The 20,456-nt window shown below is 38.0% G+C and overlaps 1 protein-coding gene across 2 annotated transcripts in view; it reads right to left on the bottom strand.

Annotated features, from left to right (window-relative positions):
- The window catches only part of LOC140871302 (mediator of RNA polymerase II transcription subunit 23), a 47,211-nt gene that overhangs the window by 2,307 nt on the left and 24,448 nt on the right, over nucleotides 1-20,456 (bottom strand). For both annotated transcript variants that reach the window (XM_073273750.1, XM_073273749.1), the window contains 8 exons: nucleotides 17,220-17,314; nucleotides 12,805-12,967; nucleotides 12,473-12,718; nucleotides 11,984-12,154; nucleotides 11,719-11,832; nucleotides 1,935-2,060; nucleotides 1,007-1,155; nucleotides 47-287 (listed from right to left, as the gene is read on the bottom strand). In XM_073273750.1, the coding sequence (XP_073129851.1) occupies nucleotides 47-287; nucleotides 1,007-1,155; nucleotides 1,935-2,060; nucleotides 11,719-11,832; nucleotides 11,984-12,154; nucleotides 12,473-12,718; nucleotides 12,805-12,967; nucleotides 17,220-17,314 (1,305 nt within the window). The remainder of the gene's footprint in view (nucleotides 1-46; nucleotides 288-1,006; nucleotides 1,156-1,934; nucleotides 2,061-11,718; nucleotides 11,833-11,983; nucleotides 12,155-12,472; nucleotides 12,719-12,804; nucleotides 12,968-17,219; nucleotides 17,315-20,456) is intronic.

The following is a 20,456-nucleotide window of genomic DNA, read 5'->3' as shown; positions in this document are numbered from 1 at the left end:
AAAAGAAAAGGTTCCGGCAAAAATTAAAAAGAAGCGTCGCCATTACCTTTTTCACATCTAAAACGTTTAATATCCTAAGGACCAGTTTCCCTGAAAGATGACCATAGAAATAGCCAAGTATGTCCCGCACAAAAGTAAAATTCAATGGATAGTAATGAAGGAATGTTGAATAAACTTGTAACACTCTGTCAGCAGCATCAATAGCGTCATTTTCAATAAATCTGTAGATGACCAGAGGGATCACTGGGAGCAGACGTGCGGCAACATCATCAAAAAATGTTGGATACCTGGAGCAAACTTATAGATGTGAGGACCAAATTGCATTGGTTAAAAAAAAATGAAAATACAATTGTGTTGGGAAAATTAAGAAGTTACAAATATTCTTCTAACTGGGAAATTAAACAAGTTACAACAACCTTTTCGCATGAGAAATAACAAATAAAGAACATTAAACTGTCAAAATGGAAAGGTCCAGCAAAGCAATATTTGTAACCACGCATCATGTGTATAAGCCATCAGCACAACACCTTTAGTTGCAACATGACACTGGAACTACCTGTCATTGACTCATTGTTGCATCACATGTCAACTTGTCAAAATAGCTGTCAATATTAGAGGTTTCAATTATGCCACATACTCTCTCGTGATTCCAAACTTTCAACAGGGAGGAAAACAGGACCTCCTGTGTGCTTTGGCCATCGAGGGTGTAGCAAAATCACTTTATTTATGTTGTGTTAATTTGTCAACACACTAGACCAATTTGCTAACAATGTCGAACAATCTCCAGTTAATTTGATCTCGACTGGAATTTCCGTCAATGACCAACTTAAGAGTGTTATAAAACCTTACACAGGGAAAGAACAGGACTCAAAGTTCATCAACCAAAATCTGCAAGAGCGTTAAATCAAGGGTATGTTTAAACTTCGCTTAGATTACTAAACACCATCCAAATAGACAAACTATTTTAACAGCATTTTCAATAAATCTTATGTTTTCCAAAACTTGCCTTTCCTTCCATGACAGATGATTTCCCAGGGCCTTCTGCAATTCAGTACGCTTGAAAGTTCCAGAAAAAAGCCAATGCTCGGGGGGACCATGATTCATAAGATACAGTTTCACTCTTTGTTGCAGCTCCTTACTGTCAAGCAGGTTAATCTACAAGGAAAAATGTAAGCAAAAAAATCAACTGAGTATAAATACTATATCATCTCTGCAATTAATCCGATTTCACTCAAGAACTTGAAACATTGAATCACATGAAGTAAATGTTCAACAAACTGACAAAATACTTTTTTTAAATAAAATAAAATTCTTAAAAAGCATATTCCACTGCTCACCACTAGTGGACTACAGAATAAATATACATTTATTACAATAACTAATAAAAGTTGAAAATAATATTAATTAAAAGAAGATTTAGCATATACTTCGAGAGGATCACACAATGAACCAGATTTCCCCGCACATTTTCCTCAACCATAAGTAGCGGCCAGTCTATGGCCTCAGATAGAAGAAAATAAAAGTTTCTAACATACCTAGTAGTACATGTCAAAGCCAAATGTACCCAACTTGGATCCTTGTTATGTTTGTGAGTATTGCATCATTAATATTAACAGAATTGAGTAAGATGACAGACACCTTGCTACAAAGAGACATACCAAAAACCTCAACAAACCTGCTTTCTCACTTTAAAATGAAATATCACCTGCCAATATGGATGCAACTACATCCCATTCAAGTTAGACAATAGATTACGCCAGTTAATCCAATAATGCTACAAACATCTGAAACAGTTGCTGTTTTCAAAGACAACTATTTCAGCATTATGCAACACAACAGAAAAAAAGTGTTTCACTTCACTCGCTGAGTCATAGGCCATTATGATGAATCAACAGATGGAAGAGTGTTGCAAAGCAATAAATGATAAAACTTACCACGATTCGCAAAGCATGGGGGTCATCATCACGGTCGATTAGTGCTAATAGTAAAATGTCCAAAGGTAGGAGTTCATGGGTCCAGATGAAGAAGGAAAGATTTGTGCATGCTTTCAGCATAAGATCCTGAATTGACAAAATGGGAACTCTTAGGTTTTCACAATATTTGGCTGAAAGTTAACTACCAATATAACCAACTCAAATGAACACACTTGAAAAACAGCTACCAATATAACCACCTCAAATGAACACACTTGAAAAACAGTAATATCACTTGAATATTGATAATTAGAATAAATAAAACATAGAAAAATTTCAAGAGTATTTATATTAATGGTTTTGGTAAGAAAAGTGAGTGATTGCTATTAACAATAACTTCGGCAATGGAGAATGACCCAACTTTATTCCCTTTGTTTCATGGATCCTCCTGGGATAAAGTTTTAGTATATGAGGTTGTGAGAAGAAATGGTAAAATTCTAATATATGATTTCTCAACAGTTTACACAGCTATTTATACACTTTACAAGGAAGAATTTTAGGAAATAATATCACTATAATCTTATCCCTTAATCTATGTGAAGATAAACACGAACGAGAGAAATAGGGACAGCCATATGTGTGGTAGAAAATATTCTTTTCTGAATATTATTCACAGTACAACCCTACACTATATATACAAAACTTATTTCTATATTCTATTCACAATCTAACCTTAATTAAAAGACATGACATAAGGAATAAATATAAGTCAAATATTCTAACACTAAATACAATATTTCTTTCCTTTTTTCTACACTCCCCCTCAAGTTGAAGCAAAGATATCTATCATGCCCAACTTGCAGATGAAATCTTCGAACTTGGGTCTGAAATGACTCTTTGTTAAGGCATCTGCAATCTGTTGTTCAGATTTGAGAAATGGCATACAAATTATTCCTCCTTCAAGTTTCTCTTTGATAAAGTGCCTATCAACTTCTATATGCTTTGTACGATCATGTTGTACTGGATAATTTGCAATGCTAATGGCTGACTTGTTGTCGCAGAATAGCTTCATTGGCACTTCCCAGTCTAACTTTAATTCTTCAAGAACTAGCTTTAGCCATAGTAACTCGCATACTCCGTTAGCCATAGCCCTAAGTTCAGCTTCTGCACTACTACGAGCCACAACATTCTGTTTTTTTACTTATCCATGACACAAGATTACCCCACAGAAAAGTACAGTACCCTGAGGTCGACCTCCTATCAGAAATGGATCCTGCCCAATCTGCATCTGTGTATGCTTCTATGCTTCTCTGATTGTTTTTTCTGAACAATAAACCTTTCCCTGGAGAACCTTTTAAATATCTCAAAATCTTTTACACAACATCCATGTGTTCCTCGTGTGGTGAGTGCATGAATTGACTAACCATACTAACAACAAAAGTAATATCAGGTCTTGTGTGAGAGAGATAAGTAAGTTTTCCTACAAGACGTTGATATCTTTCTTTATCAATGGAAGTTCCGCTGGACACTTCATTTAGCTTTTGATTTGGATCCATGGGTACATCACTTGGTCTGCATCCACTCATTCCTGTCTCTTCAAGTAGGTCTAGAATCCCTAGAAAATATCTCAATAGTCCCAGATCTTTGATCTCAAATTCCAACGCGAGGCAGCCTTTTAAACGTGTTATTTCCACTTCATCATCCCCTGTGAGAATTATGTCATCGACATATACGATCAAGATTGCCATCTTGCCTTCTTTGGTATGCTTTACAAACATTGTGTGGTCGGATTGTCTTTGAATATAGCCTTGCTTCTTTACTGATTTCGAAAATTTCTCAAACCAAGCCCGTGGTGACTGTTTCAATCCATACAAAGACTTCTTCAGTTTGCATATTTTTCCACCAAATTGTTTTTCAAAACCTGGTGGAGCATTCATGAACACCTCTTCCTCCAATTCTCCATTCAGGAAGGCATTTTTGACATCCATCTGATACAAGGGCCAATCAAGGTTTACTGCCAAGGACAACAATATTCTGACAGTATTCAATTTAGCGACTGGTGCAAAAGTCTCTTGGTAGTCAATCCCATATGTCTGTGTAAAACCTTTAGCGACAAGTCTTGCTTTGTAGCGTTCCAACGATCCATCTGAATCTAGTTTCACAGTAAATACCCATTTGCATCCCACTGTTCGTTTTCCATCAGGCAAGTGCATTATTTCCCATGTTCCACTTTTGTTCAGTGCATCCATCTTCTTAAGGACAGCTTTCTTCCATTCTGGAACACTTAGAGCATCCTGTATAGTCTTAGGAATATCCACACTTTGTAACTGAGAAATAAAACTCGAATAGGGTGCAGATAAATTTTTGTAAGACAGATGATTTGAGATTGGGTGTTGAGTACAGGTTCTAACACCTTTCCTAAGTGCAACAGGAAGTTCTAATGACATAGAGGAGTCTAGTACATTCGAGGTGGATTTGGGTACATTACCTGGATTTGGGTTCAAATGAGTCGGGACTTCAGGTTCTGTCCTTGGTTCAGACACTTGGTCGTGTGGAGTTGTAGAGTCTTGCTTACTTTGGGTTCGTCTTGTCCTCCTGTAAACTTGCCCATACAACTTATCATCATCACCTTGTGTTTTAGTATCAAGATTTTGCTCTAAAACTACATGAGGTGTATCTATGATAAAAAATTCAGTTCTGTCCACATTATCTGAGTCTAAATCAAATATCGAGTCTTCCAACTTACTCTCCCCCTGAAGAGGTGTGAAAAAATTTTCAGATTCAAAGAATGTGACATCCATTGACACAAAAAAAGTTTTTGTGCGGGGTTCAAAACATTTATATCCTTTCTGAGTTGGAGAATATCCTAGAAACACACATTTTACAGCACGAGGGTCTAGTTTATCACGAGTATGATGATGCGTATGAGCAAAGGCTACACAACCAAACACTTTGAGAGGTAAATCAGAATATAAGTGAGACATGGGAAAGGAATTTTTGAAAACAGTTAAGGGTGACGCAAAGTTAAGCACTCTAGAGGGTATTCTATTAATTAAATATGCAGCAGTGAGAATAGCTTCCCCCCATAAGTATTTCGGAACATTAGTGGTAAACATGAGTTATACCCTTTTGTTGAAAAAATTGACCCAAAAGTTTATTGAAATATTTTTTCCCATTATCACTTCTGAACACTTGAATTTTTTCATGAAATTGTGTTTCAACCATGACATAGAAATTTTTGAAAATTTGTTCAGCTTCTGATTTATCAACAAGTAAACCCAACTTAAACGTGTGTGATCATCAATAAAGGTGATAAACCATCGTTTTTTTGAAAGAGTTGCCGTTTTGAACGGCCCCCACACATCACTGTGAATAAGAGCAAAAAGTTTCGAAGCTTAATGTGGATGAGCAGGAAATGATGCACGATGATGTTTAGCAAATTGACAAATATCACATTGAAAAACAGAAGGATTTTTATTACGAAATAACTTTGGAAACAAATGCTTCAAATAATGAAAATTTGGGTGGCCTAATCTACGATGCCAGAGTAATATCTCCTTGCTACTAGAACTAGAGTTTGGTATGATACTAGATTGTTGGGCTTGTCCACAGGAGTGACTTTCTTCCTCAAAGTAGTAAAGGCCTCCACGTTCCTTAGCACTGCCAATCGTCGTCCCCAATTCCAGATCCTGAAATACACAACAATTTGAGGAAAACTTTGCACACCACTTTAAATCATGAGTTAATTTGCGAACAGAAAGCAAATTACAAGAAAGATTAGGGACATGTAAAACATTTTGAAGAGTCAAAGTTTTAGAGATGACAATAGACCCTTTTCCAGCAATAGCAGATAAAGCACCATCAGCGGTTTTAATTTTCTGATTTCCAGCACTCGGGATATAGGAGCAAAACAATCTGGAGGATCCCGTCATGTGATCAGAAGCACCTAAATCTATTATCCAAGGACATATAGGCAGGGTGGAAACATTAAAACCAGTAGATTGCAAGTCAGTACCTTTCTGTGCTATGGAACAAGACGCTGGAGTAGACTGTGAAAAAGGTGTGGATTGAAAAAGCTTATACAATTGCTCTAGTTGTTCCTTACTGAAAGAGACAGCCCCCGAAGGTTTGTACCTCACTGCCTTTTTGTTTGAAAGACTTTGGTTTCCAGTCAGGTGGTTTGCCGTGTAACTCCCAACATGTTTCTGCGGTATGCCAGGGCTTTTTACAGTGTTCACATACAACTTCTCTCTTCCTTGTCTGGGCAGTATGGTGTCGGCTTTGAGGTGCAGAAGGAAAATTTTTGCTGAACAGGGCTGAGGTTTCTGAAACTGATGATGCCTTCTCGCTCAACATGATTTTCCTTCTACCTTCTTCCCTTCTGACTTCAGCAAACACTTCACTTAAGGAAGGTAATGGATTTCTGCCCAGAATTCTTCCTCTGACTTCATCCAAGTCACGGTTAAGTCCGGCCAGAAAAACATACACTCGATCACCTTCCATACGTTTGTGATATTTCATGCTATCATTTTTGCACTCCCATTTATCATCATAGCAGAGATCTAGTTCCTGCCATAACCCTTTCATGTCATTATAGCATTCAATGACAGTTTTTTCTCCCTGTCTAGACTGCCAGAGTCTAGTCTTCAAGTCAAAAATCTGGGATGAATTCTACAGATCAGAGTAAGTCTCCCGGACGGCCTCCCACACTTCTTTGGCAGTAGGTAGGAATAAATACGTCATCCCAATTGAAGGATCCATGGAGTTAACGAGCCACGAGATTACCATGGAGTTTTCAGATTTCCAGCCTGTCCACTTTGGATCGTCTTTGGCCGGTTCTTTGATGTCTTCTGTCAGGTAACCTAAACGCCCTTTTCCGTCAATGACAAGTTTAATTGACTGAGCCCACTCCAAGTAATTTTTGTCATTCAACTTATGAATGGTCAATTGAATGGAGCCTTCAAACCCAGTAGGATTCAGAGGATATATGGTCGGTGTTTTAGCACCTTTCGTACCATCATTCTCACCCGAAGACATCTTATTTTTGTCTTCGTTGGTATTTGACATGCCCGTCTTTTTTTTTTTTTTTCTGTGAATTATGCAGCGGGTATACAGAGACTAGGCTCTGATACCATGATGATAAACACGAACGAGAGAAATAGGGACAGCCATATGTGTGGTAGAAAATATTCTTTTCTGAATATTATTCACAGTACAACCCTACACTATATATACAAAACTTATTTCTATATTCTATTCACAATCTAACCTTAATTAAAAGACAAGACATAAGGAATAAATATAAGTCAAATATTCTAACACTAAATACAATATTTCTTTCCTTTTTCTACACTATGCTAATCAAAGATACATGTTATCAATCTAAATATTTAGAAGATCAATTTAATTATCTCAATCTCCAACACTCCCCCTCAAGCTGGTAAATATGGATCTTCCATTCCCAGCATGGAAATAATGTCTTGAAAAACTGCATGGTTGAGCCCCTTTGTGAGTACATCAGCCAATTGTCCACTGGTATGTACATATGGTGTACAAATGAGTCCACTAATCACTATCAATCTTCTCCTTGACGAAATGTCTATCCACTTCTACATGTTTTGTTCTATCAGATCATGAGCAATATTGATAGCAGATTTATTGTCACACAACAACTTTATAGGCCCTTCCCATTTGATCTTGAGATCATCTAGGATGATTTTGATCCATAAGAGCTCACATATCCCCAAGGCCATTGCCCTAAATTATGCTTCTGCACTTGACTGTGCCACTACATTTTGTTTCTTACTCCTCCATGTGACAAGATTTCCTCCAAGGAAAGTGCAATACCCTGTTGTAGATCTTCTATCCACAGGAGATCCTGCATAGTCAGCATCAGTGTACCCTTCAAGACTCAATCCATTATTTCTTTTGAACAAAATTCCCTTGCCAGGGCTTGACTTCAAATATTTCAACACTCTATGGACTGCTTGCAAATGACCATCCCGCGGATTATGCATAAATTGGCTTAAAACACTTACTGCATAAGCAATATCAGGCCTTGTGTGAGATAAATATATAAGTTTTCCTACCAACCTCTGATATATTTCTTTATCAACCAAGGGCTCTTCAGTTAATTCTCCAATCATGTGGTTGATATCTATCGGTGTTTGGGCTGGTTTACAAGATAGCATACCTGTTTCCTTCAACAAATCTGTGACATACTTCTGTTGTGAAATGAAGATGCCTTTGTTGGAGTGTGCCACTTCAATCCCTAGGAAGTATTTCAATCTCCCAAGTTCCTTTATCTCAAATTCTTTTGCCAAACAGCTTCTTAGGAATTGTTTTTCTTTCTCTTCATTCCCTGTCATAATTATGTCATCCACATATACTAGGAGGATTGTGACTCCCCCTAAGTCTGAGTGCTTGAAGAACAATGTGTGGTCTCCTTGACTCTGCTTGTATCCAGACTTCAGCATGACTTGAGTGAATCTTCCAAACCATGCCCTTGGTGATTGCTTGAGACCGTATAAAGCCTTTTTCAGTTTGCACACCTTACTGTTTTTGGAACTCTCTTTGAATCCTGGTGGGATTTCCATGTAAATTTCTTCCTCCAAGGTGCCATGAAGGAAAGCATTCTTGACATCAAATTGCTCCAAGCTCCAGTTAAAATGGGCAGCTAGAGATAGCAAAATTCTAACTGTATTCATCTCGGCAACAGGTGCAAACGTCTCTTGGTAATCCACCCCATACGTCTGTGTATATCCTTTAGCAACTAGCCTGGCTTTGTATCTTTCAAGCGATCTAGCATCCCTATCTTGGTCATTCAGAGAGGATATGTGTTCCCCTTGTGAATGAGGTTGGCTGAAATATGGAGTTTGCTCATCAAAGGTGACATCAATAGATACAAAGAATCGTTTGGTAGACGGATGATAACACTTGTAACCCTTCTTGATTGATGAGTATCCCACAAAAACACACTTAACAGCTCTAGGATCAAGTTTCCCCCTGTTTTGGCTATGAATGTGAACAAATGCAGTACATCCAAAGACTCGTGGGATGAGATTATTTGCTGTTTGCAGGTCAGGATAAAATTGAGAGAGAATCTCCAATGGTGATTTGAATCCCAAGATTTTGGAGGGCAAACGATTAAATGATATACGCGGCTGTGAGAACTCCTTCCCCCCAATAAATTTTAGGAACATTCTGATGAAAGAGAAGCGCTCGAGTGGTAGCTAGTACGTGACCATTTTTGCGTTCAGCCACTCCATTTTGTTGTGGAGTATTAACGCAGGAAGACTCATGGATGATCCCTTCTGTCTCAAGATATGGGGATAATGTCTGGTTGAAATAATCTCTCGCATTATCCGACCTAAATTTTTTTATTTTCACCCCAAACTGATTCTGAATCATGTTGTGAAAATTTTGAAATACACCACTTATTTCTGTCTTGGATTTGAGAAGAAAGACCCATGAAATCCTAGTGCAATCATCAACAAACAAAACAAACCAACGAGAACCAGACACATTCAACATATTGGAAGGTCCCCAAATATCACTGTGAATTAAATGAAAAGGAGTAGAACTTCTTTTATTGCTGATTGGAAAAGATACACGCTTGTGTTTTGCAAACTCACACACATCACAATGAAGATGTTTATTTTCTAATCCCTTGAACAAAGATGGAAACATAACTTTTAAAATCCCAAATGATGGATGCCCTAGCCTAAAATGTTGAAGCCACAGATTATTGGGGAATGAAGAGAGAAAGGATGAATGGGGTTTATTGGTGCTGGTTTCCTCGAGAAGATAAAGCCCAATGGCCGCCTTAGCCAGCCCAATCTTCCTCCCCGAACCCTGGTCCTGAAAAACACATAATGAAGGATAAAATAGGACATTACAGTTCATATCAGTTGTGAGTTTTTTAATGGATATTAGGTTCGTGGATAACTTTGGCACATGAAGTACATTTTTTAAGGTAAGTAATTCACTAATGTGTATATCACCTATTCCAGCAACAGTAGTGAAGGATCCATCAGCCATAGTTATTTTCTGACTACTAGGACATGGTGTATAGGTCGTAAACTTGTGTGGGAAGTGGGCCATATGGTCAGTAGCTCCCGAGTCTATAACCCATTAATTTCTAATAGCTTTATCTGAGACGTTTATCCCTAAAGAAATTGGATACTTACCTGAAAGTGCTCGGTAGCAATCTTCAGATTTTTCTCCACCAGATTTCTCGAGAGACGTGATCATGACCTTGAGCTTTTCAATCTCATCTTTATGGTCGTTCTGTTTTGAATTACTTTCCAGACTTGACTGACCGAGATGTGCATATGCAGGATTTCTCGGTTGTCCTCCTCGCGGGTTCCACTCCTGTGGTCTGCCATGGAGTTTCCAACAATTATCTATTGTATGTCTACTCTTCTTGCAATAAGAGCACCAAAGATCCTTCTTGTTGTCACGTGACATAGCTTTTGGCTGCCCCTCCTTTCCATTTCGTTGAACTGAACGTGAAAGTTCTGAATTTGCTGCTACCATTGCTGATCTATCCAAATGTTGATTTTCCAGCATCACTCCTTCGACTCTCCTCGGCTTGTATTAAGGAGATTGTTTCCTCCAGCAAAGGGACTTCATCCTTTCCAAAGATTTGAACTCTGACTTAATCAAATTCAGAATTTAATCCAGCTAAAAAATCATATACCCTGTCTTTATCAATAAAATTTCTGAGAGTACTTGCATCTTCTGAATTTTTCATCTCAATAACTCGATAATGATCAAGTTCATGCCATAAGTTTTGCAACTGGTTTGCATACTCAGTTACTGATTTGTTACCTTGTTTAATTGATCCCACCTTGACTTTTATTTCTTAGACGTGAGCTGTATCTCGAGCCTTTGAATAGATCCTCCGGATTGAGTCCCATATGGCTTTGGCATAGTCTAGGAACATGACGGTGTCACTTATTTTTGGATCCATTGAATCCCACAGCCATGACATAACCATCTAATCGGCTTCATCCCATGCCTCAAAACCTTTTTCACCAGGTTTCGGTCCTTTGCCCAGAATGTGATTGATTCTTCCCTTTCCTTTCAAGTAGGTCTGCACAAACTGAGACCACTTTAAGTAGTTCTTCCCATCAAGCCGATAAGTTGTCCGAATGTTCTGTAAATCTCCAATCGACATGTTAGAGTACACATCTTGGGATTGGGTTGACTTTTTTGAATCTTCAGAGTTCGACATCATTAATAGGAAGAAAAAAAAAGACGGTTGAGGAAGAAAGGAACTCGATAACTCGCGTAAAGCAGCGATGAAATGGGCTGGAAGTTTGTTCCCAGAGATCGCACAGACTTTGGGATGAAGTGGGCCGGAAGTTTGGGCCCAAATATCACCTAGGGTTTGTGATAAACATGCAGCCGGAGAAGATTGGAATAAACGACCGGGGAAATTGATTTTTTTTTTTTTTTTTTAATCTGGTCGGCTTTGATACCATGTGAGAAGAAATGGTAAAATTCTAATATATGATTTCTCAACAGTTTACACAGCTATTTATACACTTTTACATTTTACAAGGAAGAATTTTAGGAAATAATATCACTATAATATTATCCCTTAATCTATGCTAATCAAAGATACATGTTATCAATCTAAATATTTAGAAGATCAATTTAATTATCTCAATTTCCAACAGAATTTTTGAAGAATTAGGGTTACCACATCAGTGTGCTGACCAATTCTTTAAAGCCCCACTATCTAAAATATAGGAGAAAAAAATGAAATACAAGATATGGAAACTCAAGGAGAATAAACCTGCAAGGAACGTCCACGCTGCAGTTCCAAGCTAAAATGATGCAGTAGAACATCCACCATTGTGTATATGTTAGCAGTCACTTCTTCAGGCGAAAACTCCCTCAAGACACGACCCTATACATCAAGGGACACACAAGTGAACTCAACCAAATGAATGAGAGAGATGTAGAGACATTATACGGAACATGCAATTACATAATTATTAAACTCCTTTCCCTATAAAATTGATGAAAGAATATCGATCTCCGTAAATTGGGTTACTTACAAGATGCAAACTGTTAATGCTCTCGGGGTGGCCATACATCAGAATCCAAGCACCAGCGCAAAGATATTGACGGTGTTGAGGAAAACTGTGATTAATATAAGTCATGACATAACTTGGATCAGCAGATGTTGAAAGAAGCTGTTTGCATTGGTTAATCACAGTTGTTTCTGCCTGTCAATTGCCATCAACATTTTAAAACAAGGTATTGGTGTTCAAAACTGTATAAAATATTCAGGAGTAAAATGTTTGCCATATCTAGCAAGTGATCTAAAACTTCAACACAGAGTAACATTTGGAAGTTCATATGCACTTGAGGGAATTAAACTATTTCGTGGACATATTTTGTAGGAACCGAGATTACAAATATTCGCTATAACAAGAATCAAGGAGAACAAGAGTTCAAGATAATTTGGAAAAGCAAAGGTTATTTTTTTTACCAAGACCTATTTTCATATCCGGGAAACAAGAATAGCGTACGACATAAATTACCTGTTGCCATAGCTGAATGGCCAAGCCCTTTTTATCTACCCGACCAGCCAAGGCATCACGTAAAATAGAAGGAAAATAGCGAAGGGTCTTCTCTGACCATGCATGTTGACTGGTGGCCAGTATCTGTTCCAACATCGTTTGGAGGTATAACAGGTGCTCTACCTCTGGAATGCCACGAGTTTTGATGATGATAGCAAGGTTAATTACTGTTATCCGGTTTAAAGTTTCTGTGAACTCAGTTGGACCCTGGAATGCATCAGAGGGACTGGAGTTCAGTGTCATTGTACCAAACCAATTTATAGAAGATATGGCATCTAAAGACTATTTTCCACCTTCCCATCTCTCTTCACAAAGAAAAATTCTCTCATTGATGATATAAGATTCATGCATAAATTTTCAGCCAGCCTAAAAATACGATGATCTCCACGTTTGCCCTTCAATGTAGCCACCATTTTGGTGATATCATACATCAGACTTTTGCTCTTCCCTTGGTACCTTGAACAGAAAAAATAAAAAATATTTGCAACTGAAATTTGATTGCATAAAGAGAATATAAATGCCACCAGTAAACAGATACATTGACAACCAGCATTTCAAGATAATTCTTAGTTTTGGTTCGACTCTATCGAGCCATTGTTTAACTCTATTGATCTGTTGTTCATCGTCGACAGATTTTTTTCCCACTAGAACCATCCTCAGCCATCCGGTTCAGGTGAAATTCTGTCTCCGATGCCAATTTTGGTGCAGCAGGAGTATTTAAAAATGTTGTAGAGTTGAGTAAAATCAGATTTATTTAAGTTGTGATCAGAGTTAGAAATAAGGTAGGAGTCAGTCTACCTACGTACTACGTACCTATATATATATATAGTTTTGTTATTACGCACCATAGTTTGCAGGATTTTCGTGTGCGACCACTAAAACCCAAGAAACACTAAAACCTACTGGTCGCTCACGAAAATTCTGCACACTAGGGTGCGTGGTATCAAAACTCTATATATATATATATATTAATGATTCAGATTATCAAAAAAACTCTTTTTCTTTCTCGCTGCATATCAACGACTTTCATGTTATCAGAGCCCAGGTTTCTTCAATAACCTGGACACAGCAAATCGATGGTGAAGATGGCATGTTCTTTCAAAAACAAGCCCTCCGATTCTATGACTAAATCCGACGAGAAGCCCATCGCCCCAGCTGCCGCTTCTACCTTTGATTCCTCCACCCTTCAATTTACAAATCTCAAATTAAATGGAAGAATCCTTCAATGGTCATGATCCGTACAAATGGTGACTCCTGGAAAAAGGAAGTCTGGATTTCTCGATGTTTCCTCCTCCAAGCTTCGTGATGATGACCCAAACTACCAAAGTTGGGATATTCAAAATTCCATGGTCATGGCATGTCTGATTCACCACTACATAGAAGTAAGTCTTGGAGAATCCTCTCTATTCTATTCCACTGCGAAGGAGATCTGTGACGTTGGCATATTATGATCTTAATATGATCTTGAGGATTCTTCTCAACTGTTTGACGTACGTAACATAATCAAAAACTTCAAACAAGGGGATACAAGTGTTACATATTTTTTTAACACACTCAAGAAACTCTCGCTAGAGTTGGACATTTTCAATAAACTAAAGTGGAAAGACTGAGAGATACAAGACGAGGCTGGTTGCGAAAGGATATACTCAAACCTACAACATTGATTATCAAGAAACCTTCGCTCCAGTTGCCAAGATTAACTTTGTCAGGGTGTTGCTGTCCTTGGCTGTAAATTTGGATTGGCCTCATTATCAATTAGTGTCAAGAATGTATTTTTTTAATGGAGATCTTCAGGAAGAAGTGTACATGGAATTACCCCCTGTTCGATCAAGAGGACAAGCATAGTTTGGTTTGCAAACTAAAAAAGTCGTCGTATGGATAAAATCAGTCTCCTCGGGCTTGGTTGACAGATTTGCTAAAGTTGTGGATCACACTCTGTTTTATAGACACAAGAAGGGGGAAAAAAAACTATTCCTATTGCTAGATCTATTGAAAGAAACAGGAATACTTGGTTGCAGACCTATTGATACACCAATAAATCCAAATGTGAAGTGAGGAAAAGCTAAGAGCAGAAACTTTGTTGATAGAGGAAGGTACCAACTCCTGGTGGGGATGTTAATCTACCGCTCCCACACCTGGCCGGACATAGCTTTTTAGTCAATCGAGTAAGTCAATTCATGCATGCTCCCTTAAAAGAACATTTGGGAGTTTATCGTATTCTTAGATATCTGAAAGTGGCACATAGAAAAGGATTATTTTCAAAAGGATTGATTTGTCATAGCCTCATAGGCATTGAGATTTTTACTGATGCTGATTGGGTTGGGTCAGTGGAAGAGATTCACAAGCAAATATTTCTTTTTTGTCTACGGAAACCAAACCTGGAGAAGTAAAAAACAGTCAGTGGTAGCAAGGAGCAATGCTGAATCTAAGTTGAGATCAATGGCACATGGTGTATGTGAGGTATTGTGGCTGAAGATGGTTCTTGGAAAACGGAAAATGTCTATATGGTCACCCGTAAAATTGTTCTATGGCGATAAAGCAATCATAAGACTTGGATCTAACTCAACCTGAAAAGCTAGCTGAAGGGGTGAGAGTTGTCCTTGTCTATATTAAAGGCTTTCGGAATATTTACCCAACCGATGTGGGACAAACTAATACACCAACACACCTTTCTCACGCCCAGAAATAAAACGACTGGAGCGTTGAGACATTAACGGGTGGCCAAACTATGGGACGGGTGACCCAATTATATGGTCAGTCAACACGTAGGGTGGGTTTGGGCTCTGATACCATGTTAAGAAATGAGAATTGGACCTAACTCACCCCAAAAGCTAGCTCAAGAGAGGAGGTTTGCTTTTGTCTATATATTAAACTCTCAGGCTATTACACCCCTCGCACGACAAAGAATGAAACGACTGGAGCGTGGAAACATTAACGGGTGACCCAACTATGAGACGGGTGACCCAATTATGGTACGTCAACACATACAGCGGGCCTGGACTCTGATACCATGATAAGAAATGAGACTTGAACCTAACACATCCCAAAAGCTAGCTCAAGGGGTGAGGGTTGCCCTTGTCTATATTAAGGGCTCCCAGGATATTTAGCCTACCGATGTGGGACTCAAACTAAGACACCAACACACCCCTCTTACGCCCAAGAATGAAACGATTGGAGCGTGGAGACGGGTGACCCAACTATGGGACGTCAACACATATGACAGGTTTGGGCTCTAATACCATGTTAAGAAATGAGACTTGTGTCTAACTCACCCCAAAAGCTAGGTCAAAGGGTGAGGGTTGTCATTACCTATATAAAAAACTCCCATGTTATTTATCCAACCGATGTGGGACACAAATTAACACACGAGCATATATCTCATAACTTGATACATCGTGATCGAACTAAACATGTTGAAGTGAATTGGCATTTTATCAAAGATATGATCGATGAAGGGACAATTTGTGTCATCCATTTGACAACAATGGAGCAAACAACTTACATTTTGACAAAAGGGTAATTCAAAAATATGTTAGAAAAGTTTGTGGATAAGCTAGGAATGTGTAATTTGTACAACCCAACTCTAGGGTGAATGTTGAATAGTTTGAGTAGAATAGGATTTTATTTAAGTTGTGATAAGAGTGAAAAATAAGATAAGAGTCTAACTAAGTAGGAGTCTACATGTGTGTGTGTGAATATATATATAGATGCATTGACCGATTGTAATTATCATCATTCAGAATATCAATTAAATCTTTTTCCTTGTCACTGCATCAGCGACCGTAAAAAACAAAACGACTAAAAACTCAAATGAGAGAAAATAATAGTATGAATTAGAATATTATTACTTCTTAATAGAATGTTTGAATGAAAGTTAAAAACTTTTACAGTGTACTAATTCTAGTTTTATACCAAGCAGAATACCAAGATCCCTAATCCTAATAAAATCAAAATAAGAAGAATCCTAACACACTAAAATACTAGTACTATCGCAATTCAACTAAAAGCTATCAAATTAGTGTTGCATTATCATTGTTTACCAACGCTTCATATATGGTAGATTCAAAAACAAGGAAATCAAGGTATAATATCTCACTTCATTCTTAGGACTCTTGTAATATCTCATGTGACATATAAACATGGGGAGAATAAAAATAGTTATCTTCGAATTTGATTTTATCCTTATTAGTTGGTATCGAGTAGATTTTGAATCTACAAGCAGTTGAGATGAAAATAAAAAAGTATGAAAAATTTCCTCAATAGATATTGCTGAAATAGTGAAAGATTCTCGGCCCAAATCCAACCTTTGAGGCCACAGGTTGAAATGGGAGAAAATCTAACAAGAAAAAGAACCACCTCCAATTTTGAGGATTTTTCCAATCCTTGGTCCCATAACAAGATCCAAAACTCAAGACCGTGAGAGAATGTGGAACAAAGGACACAATGTCATGACTCGTATCATATTCAAATGAACAAGGCAAAATGAGGAAGAGACATTGAATTTCAGATCGATTCTCGTAAGCATGTTCCCCATGTTCTTGTTGAACACCAAGAGTGCATTTTTCAGCAGAAAAACACTAGGATACATTTTCAACATGAACTACAGCATGTCTTAGTTGCATACCAACTCTCTTGATCTCCAGTAGTGTATATTGTATAAGCTAGATGAACCAAAAAAACTCTTCTGACAAATAAAACACTACTTCACCTGTAGACTGATAGCAACCGGTAGTTCAGAAGTTCAAACACCAAAATAGAAGCAGCAGGTTTGCTAAACGAGGTTTGATTCCTCTGGGCCAGAAGCTGCAATTGAAATTCTAAAATCAATGGCAGGGTTAAGCAAGTATAATTAAAGTGCGATAAATTAAAGTAGTAAAAGACAAAAATCAATCATTTATACATTGTTTTTGCATTTTAATAGTAAGAAAAAATTAATCAAACACATACAAATCAAACTTCTTTCACTAGAATGCATAAGAAACCTCACTGTGAAAACCAGGCATTTAAACCCAACTATCTTTCCAAACATGTTTTTGTTATTCATCCCTACAACCAGCTTTGTGCTTGCTATATTCCATTTTATTTACAGTACATGCAGAAGTCAAAAAAGTGGGCACACGCGCCATAGTTGCTGGCACTGCTGCTATGCTAAAACACAACAAGCAAAAAAAAAGATGAATCTTTATATTCTCCTCGTGGCCATGTCACAAGGATTACCGTAGTTTGGCAATATTGAGAATCTTGTACTATTTACACAGCTTACTTGTCACCTCATAGATACTTGAAGCCATATGACTGTTGATTTCAAAAATCTTACTAAGAAAATTCAGTAACTACAGCGATTACAATTGCTGATAAAACAGAGAGCAATATATGACACCTGCTGATACAGATTGGGCATATATTCCAACACAAGCACCATAGATTATATGGATCCTTTTTCTTCTGCAGGTGAAACAAAAATTGAACGCGAAGTTCTGACAAAATGACTCCAGTCAAGCAAATAAAAACACGATGTAGTAAAGCAATGATGCAATAGACGGATTTTGAAGTGGAACATTCAATATGGGGAAATTATGAATTTGTAGTTTGACATGGGGAAATTATGAATTTGTAGTTTGACATACTTCACCGCTAATCACTAATGGGATCAGAAATTTTTCCCTTGAAGATCTAGGTAATATGCGACCACAATGAGACAATGCCTTCAGACCATAATATACCACAACTCATCAAAAGAACACATCGCATAACATCTAGAACAATTAGGATGATCACCAGGCTATTTGGAGTGAACCAAACGGCTCGTGATGCGGAAAATGCTGCAGATATTCATGTAGGATTGTATGTAGATTTAGATAATATTAGTGATAATTGTGAATATTTGTTATCAATCTTGTAGATTTGAATATTTTATTTTTGGTAGGATATAATTTGATTATCCCTTGATTGAAGGGAATTTGTTGTGAGCAGGGTTATTTAAAGAGTTGTACTATTATGAAGAAATACAATCAGAATTATTTCCTCTCAATATTATTTTATATGGTATAAGAGCCTAAGGGTTCTCTCCTCATAGTCGACCAACCCTAATTCTTCATCTATCTCCTCTGGCACAAACACGTTGGGAGAAACACTCTAGGACCATTGCCTAAAATCTGGACATCCGAGAATTCAATTGTTCTCACTTGGCTCATCAACTCGATGGAACCCAACCTCAGTCGCCACTATCTGTGGTTCCAAACTGCGAAGGATGCGTGGGATGCTGCCCGCACTATGTATTCGAACTTGGGCAATGCTTCACAAATCTTTGAAATTCATTCTAAACTGGAAGAATTGAAGCAACGCCATAACTCGGTTACTCAGTATTTTTCAGACCTTCAAGACTTATGGCAGGAACTAGATTTCTTTCTTGATGAAAGCTCTTTATGCACAGATGCAGTGTCAGAAATCGGCAGGCTGCTGAAAAAGAAAGGGTGCTCGACTTCTTGGCTGGTTTAAATCGAAATTTGGATGAAGTTAGGGGATCCAAGCCCTGAAGAAGCATTTGCAGAAGTTCAACGGGAAGAAATGAGACGTAAATTGATGCTCACTGATGATTACTCACCACCAGCCTCTGATGCTTCCATTCTCGCTTCAAATAACATGCCCATACCTGGACATCGTGCTAATAAGAAACCTTGGTGTGACCACTGTCATCGTCCAGGTCATACAAAGGAGAAATGCTGGGAAATCCATGGAAAACCAGCAGATTGGCAGCCACGGAGGAAGAATGAAGGCCAAAGTTATCACAGCCAAACCAGTTCCAATCCAGTAGCCCCATCGGCTCTCACAACCCCATTCACAAAAGAGCAAATTGACCAGATCGAACAGTACTGTCGACTCCTTCACGACACTTCACTAAACTCTTCATCCAGCCCAAGTATTGGGTCGTGTTCATAGCCAACTCTGGTATATTCCATTCAGCTCTTAGTGTGAACTCTACAACAACTTGGATTGCTGACTTGGGGTCCTCGGAAGTCGGATCATATGACAAGAGACTCTAGCATTTTTCCACTTACTCTCGTTGTTCTAATCATACTACTGTTAAGATTGTCGATGGTTCTTTAACTATGGTTGTCGGGATAGGCGATATTAAACTATCTAAGGATAACCTTCTGAAATCTGTTTTATATATCCCTTCCCTTACATGCAATCTGATTTCGGTTGGTAAACTCACTCATGACAGTCGATGCATTGCTAAAGTCTTGCCATTGTCGTGTCAATTTCAGGATCCGCAATCGGTGATGATGATTGGCCGTGTTAGGACTCATCATGCCATTTACTACCTTGACACAACTCCGTCCAACTATGGACAATCTCTGGTGTCTAGTGTTAATTCTACTTCTATTCCTAGCATTAGTGAAATAATAAAATGACATTATAGGCTTGGCCATCATAGTTTCTTTTATTTGAAACATTTGTTCCCTTCTTTGGTTCTTAATAAAAACCTTGGTTTACTTGCTTGTGAGCACTGTCAAATGGCTGAACACACTCGCACTACATTTTCACCCAAACCTTATGCCTCTTCACGTCTATTTTTCCTTACCCACGGCAATATTTGGGGACCCTCAACAGTTACCACACCACATGGAAAAAATGTTTTTAACATTCATTGATAATCACACACGGTTTACATGGGTCTATCTTCTTACCTATGTAGCACGGGTACCCTTAGAATTTTTTTTTTGAAGTATCGGGTAAGGGTACGGGTACGACACGCGAATACGCGTGTCGAATACGGCAAAACCCGTGTCGTTGACTTTTTTAGAGTTTGACCGGTCGGATACCTTTTGGGTACGGTTAGGGTACAGCGTGGACACGGCTGGAATAAGTTTTTTGGGTACGTTTGGGCTAAATTGCAAATAATTAAAAGATTTAAGGATTAAATTGAAAAATAATAAATTCA

Source organism: Henckelia pumila, unplaced genomic scaffold, assembly GCF_033568475.1.
Source record: "Henckelia pumila isolate YLH828 unplaced genomic scaffold, ASM3356847v2 CTG_461:::fragment_3, whole genome shotgun sequence".
In the NCBI taxonomy this organism is placed as follows: Eukaryota; Viridiplantae; Streptophyta; class Magnoliopsida; order Lamiales; family Gesneriaceae; genus Henckelia; species Henckelia pumila.
This window is presented reverse-complemented; position numbering and strand designations above follow the sequence as displayed.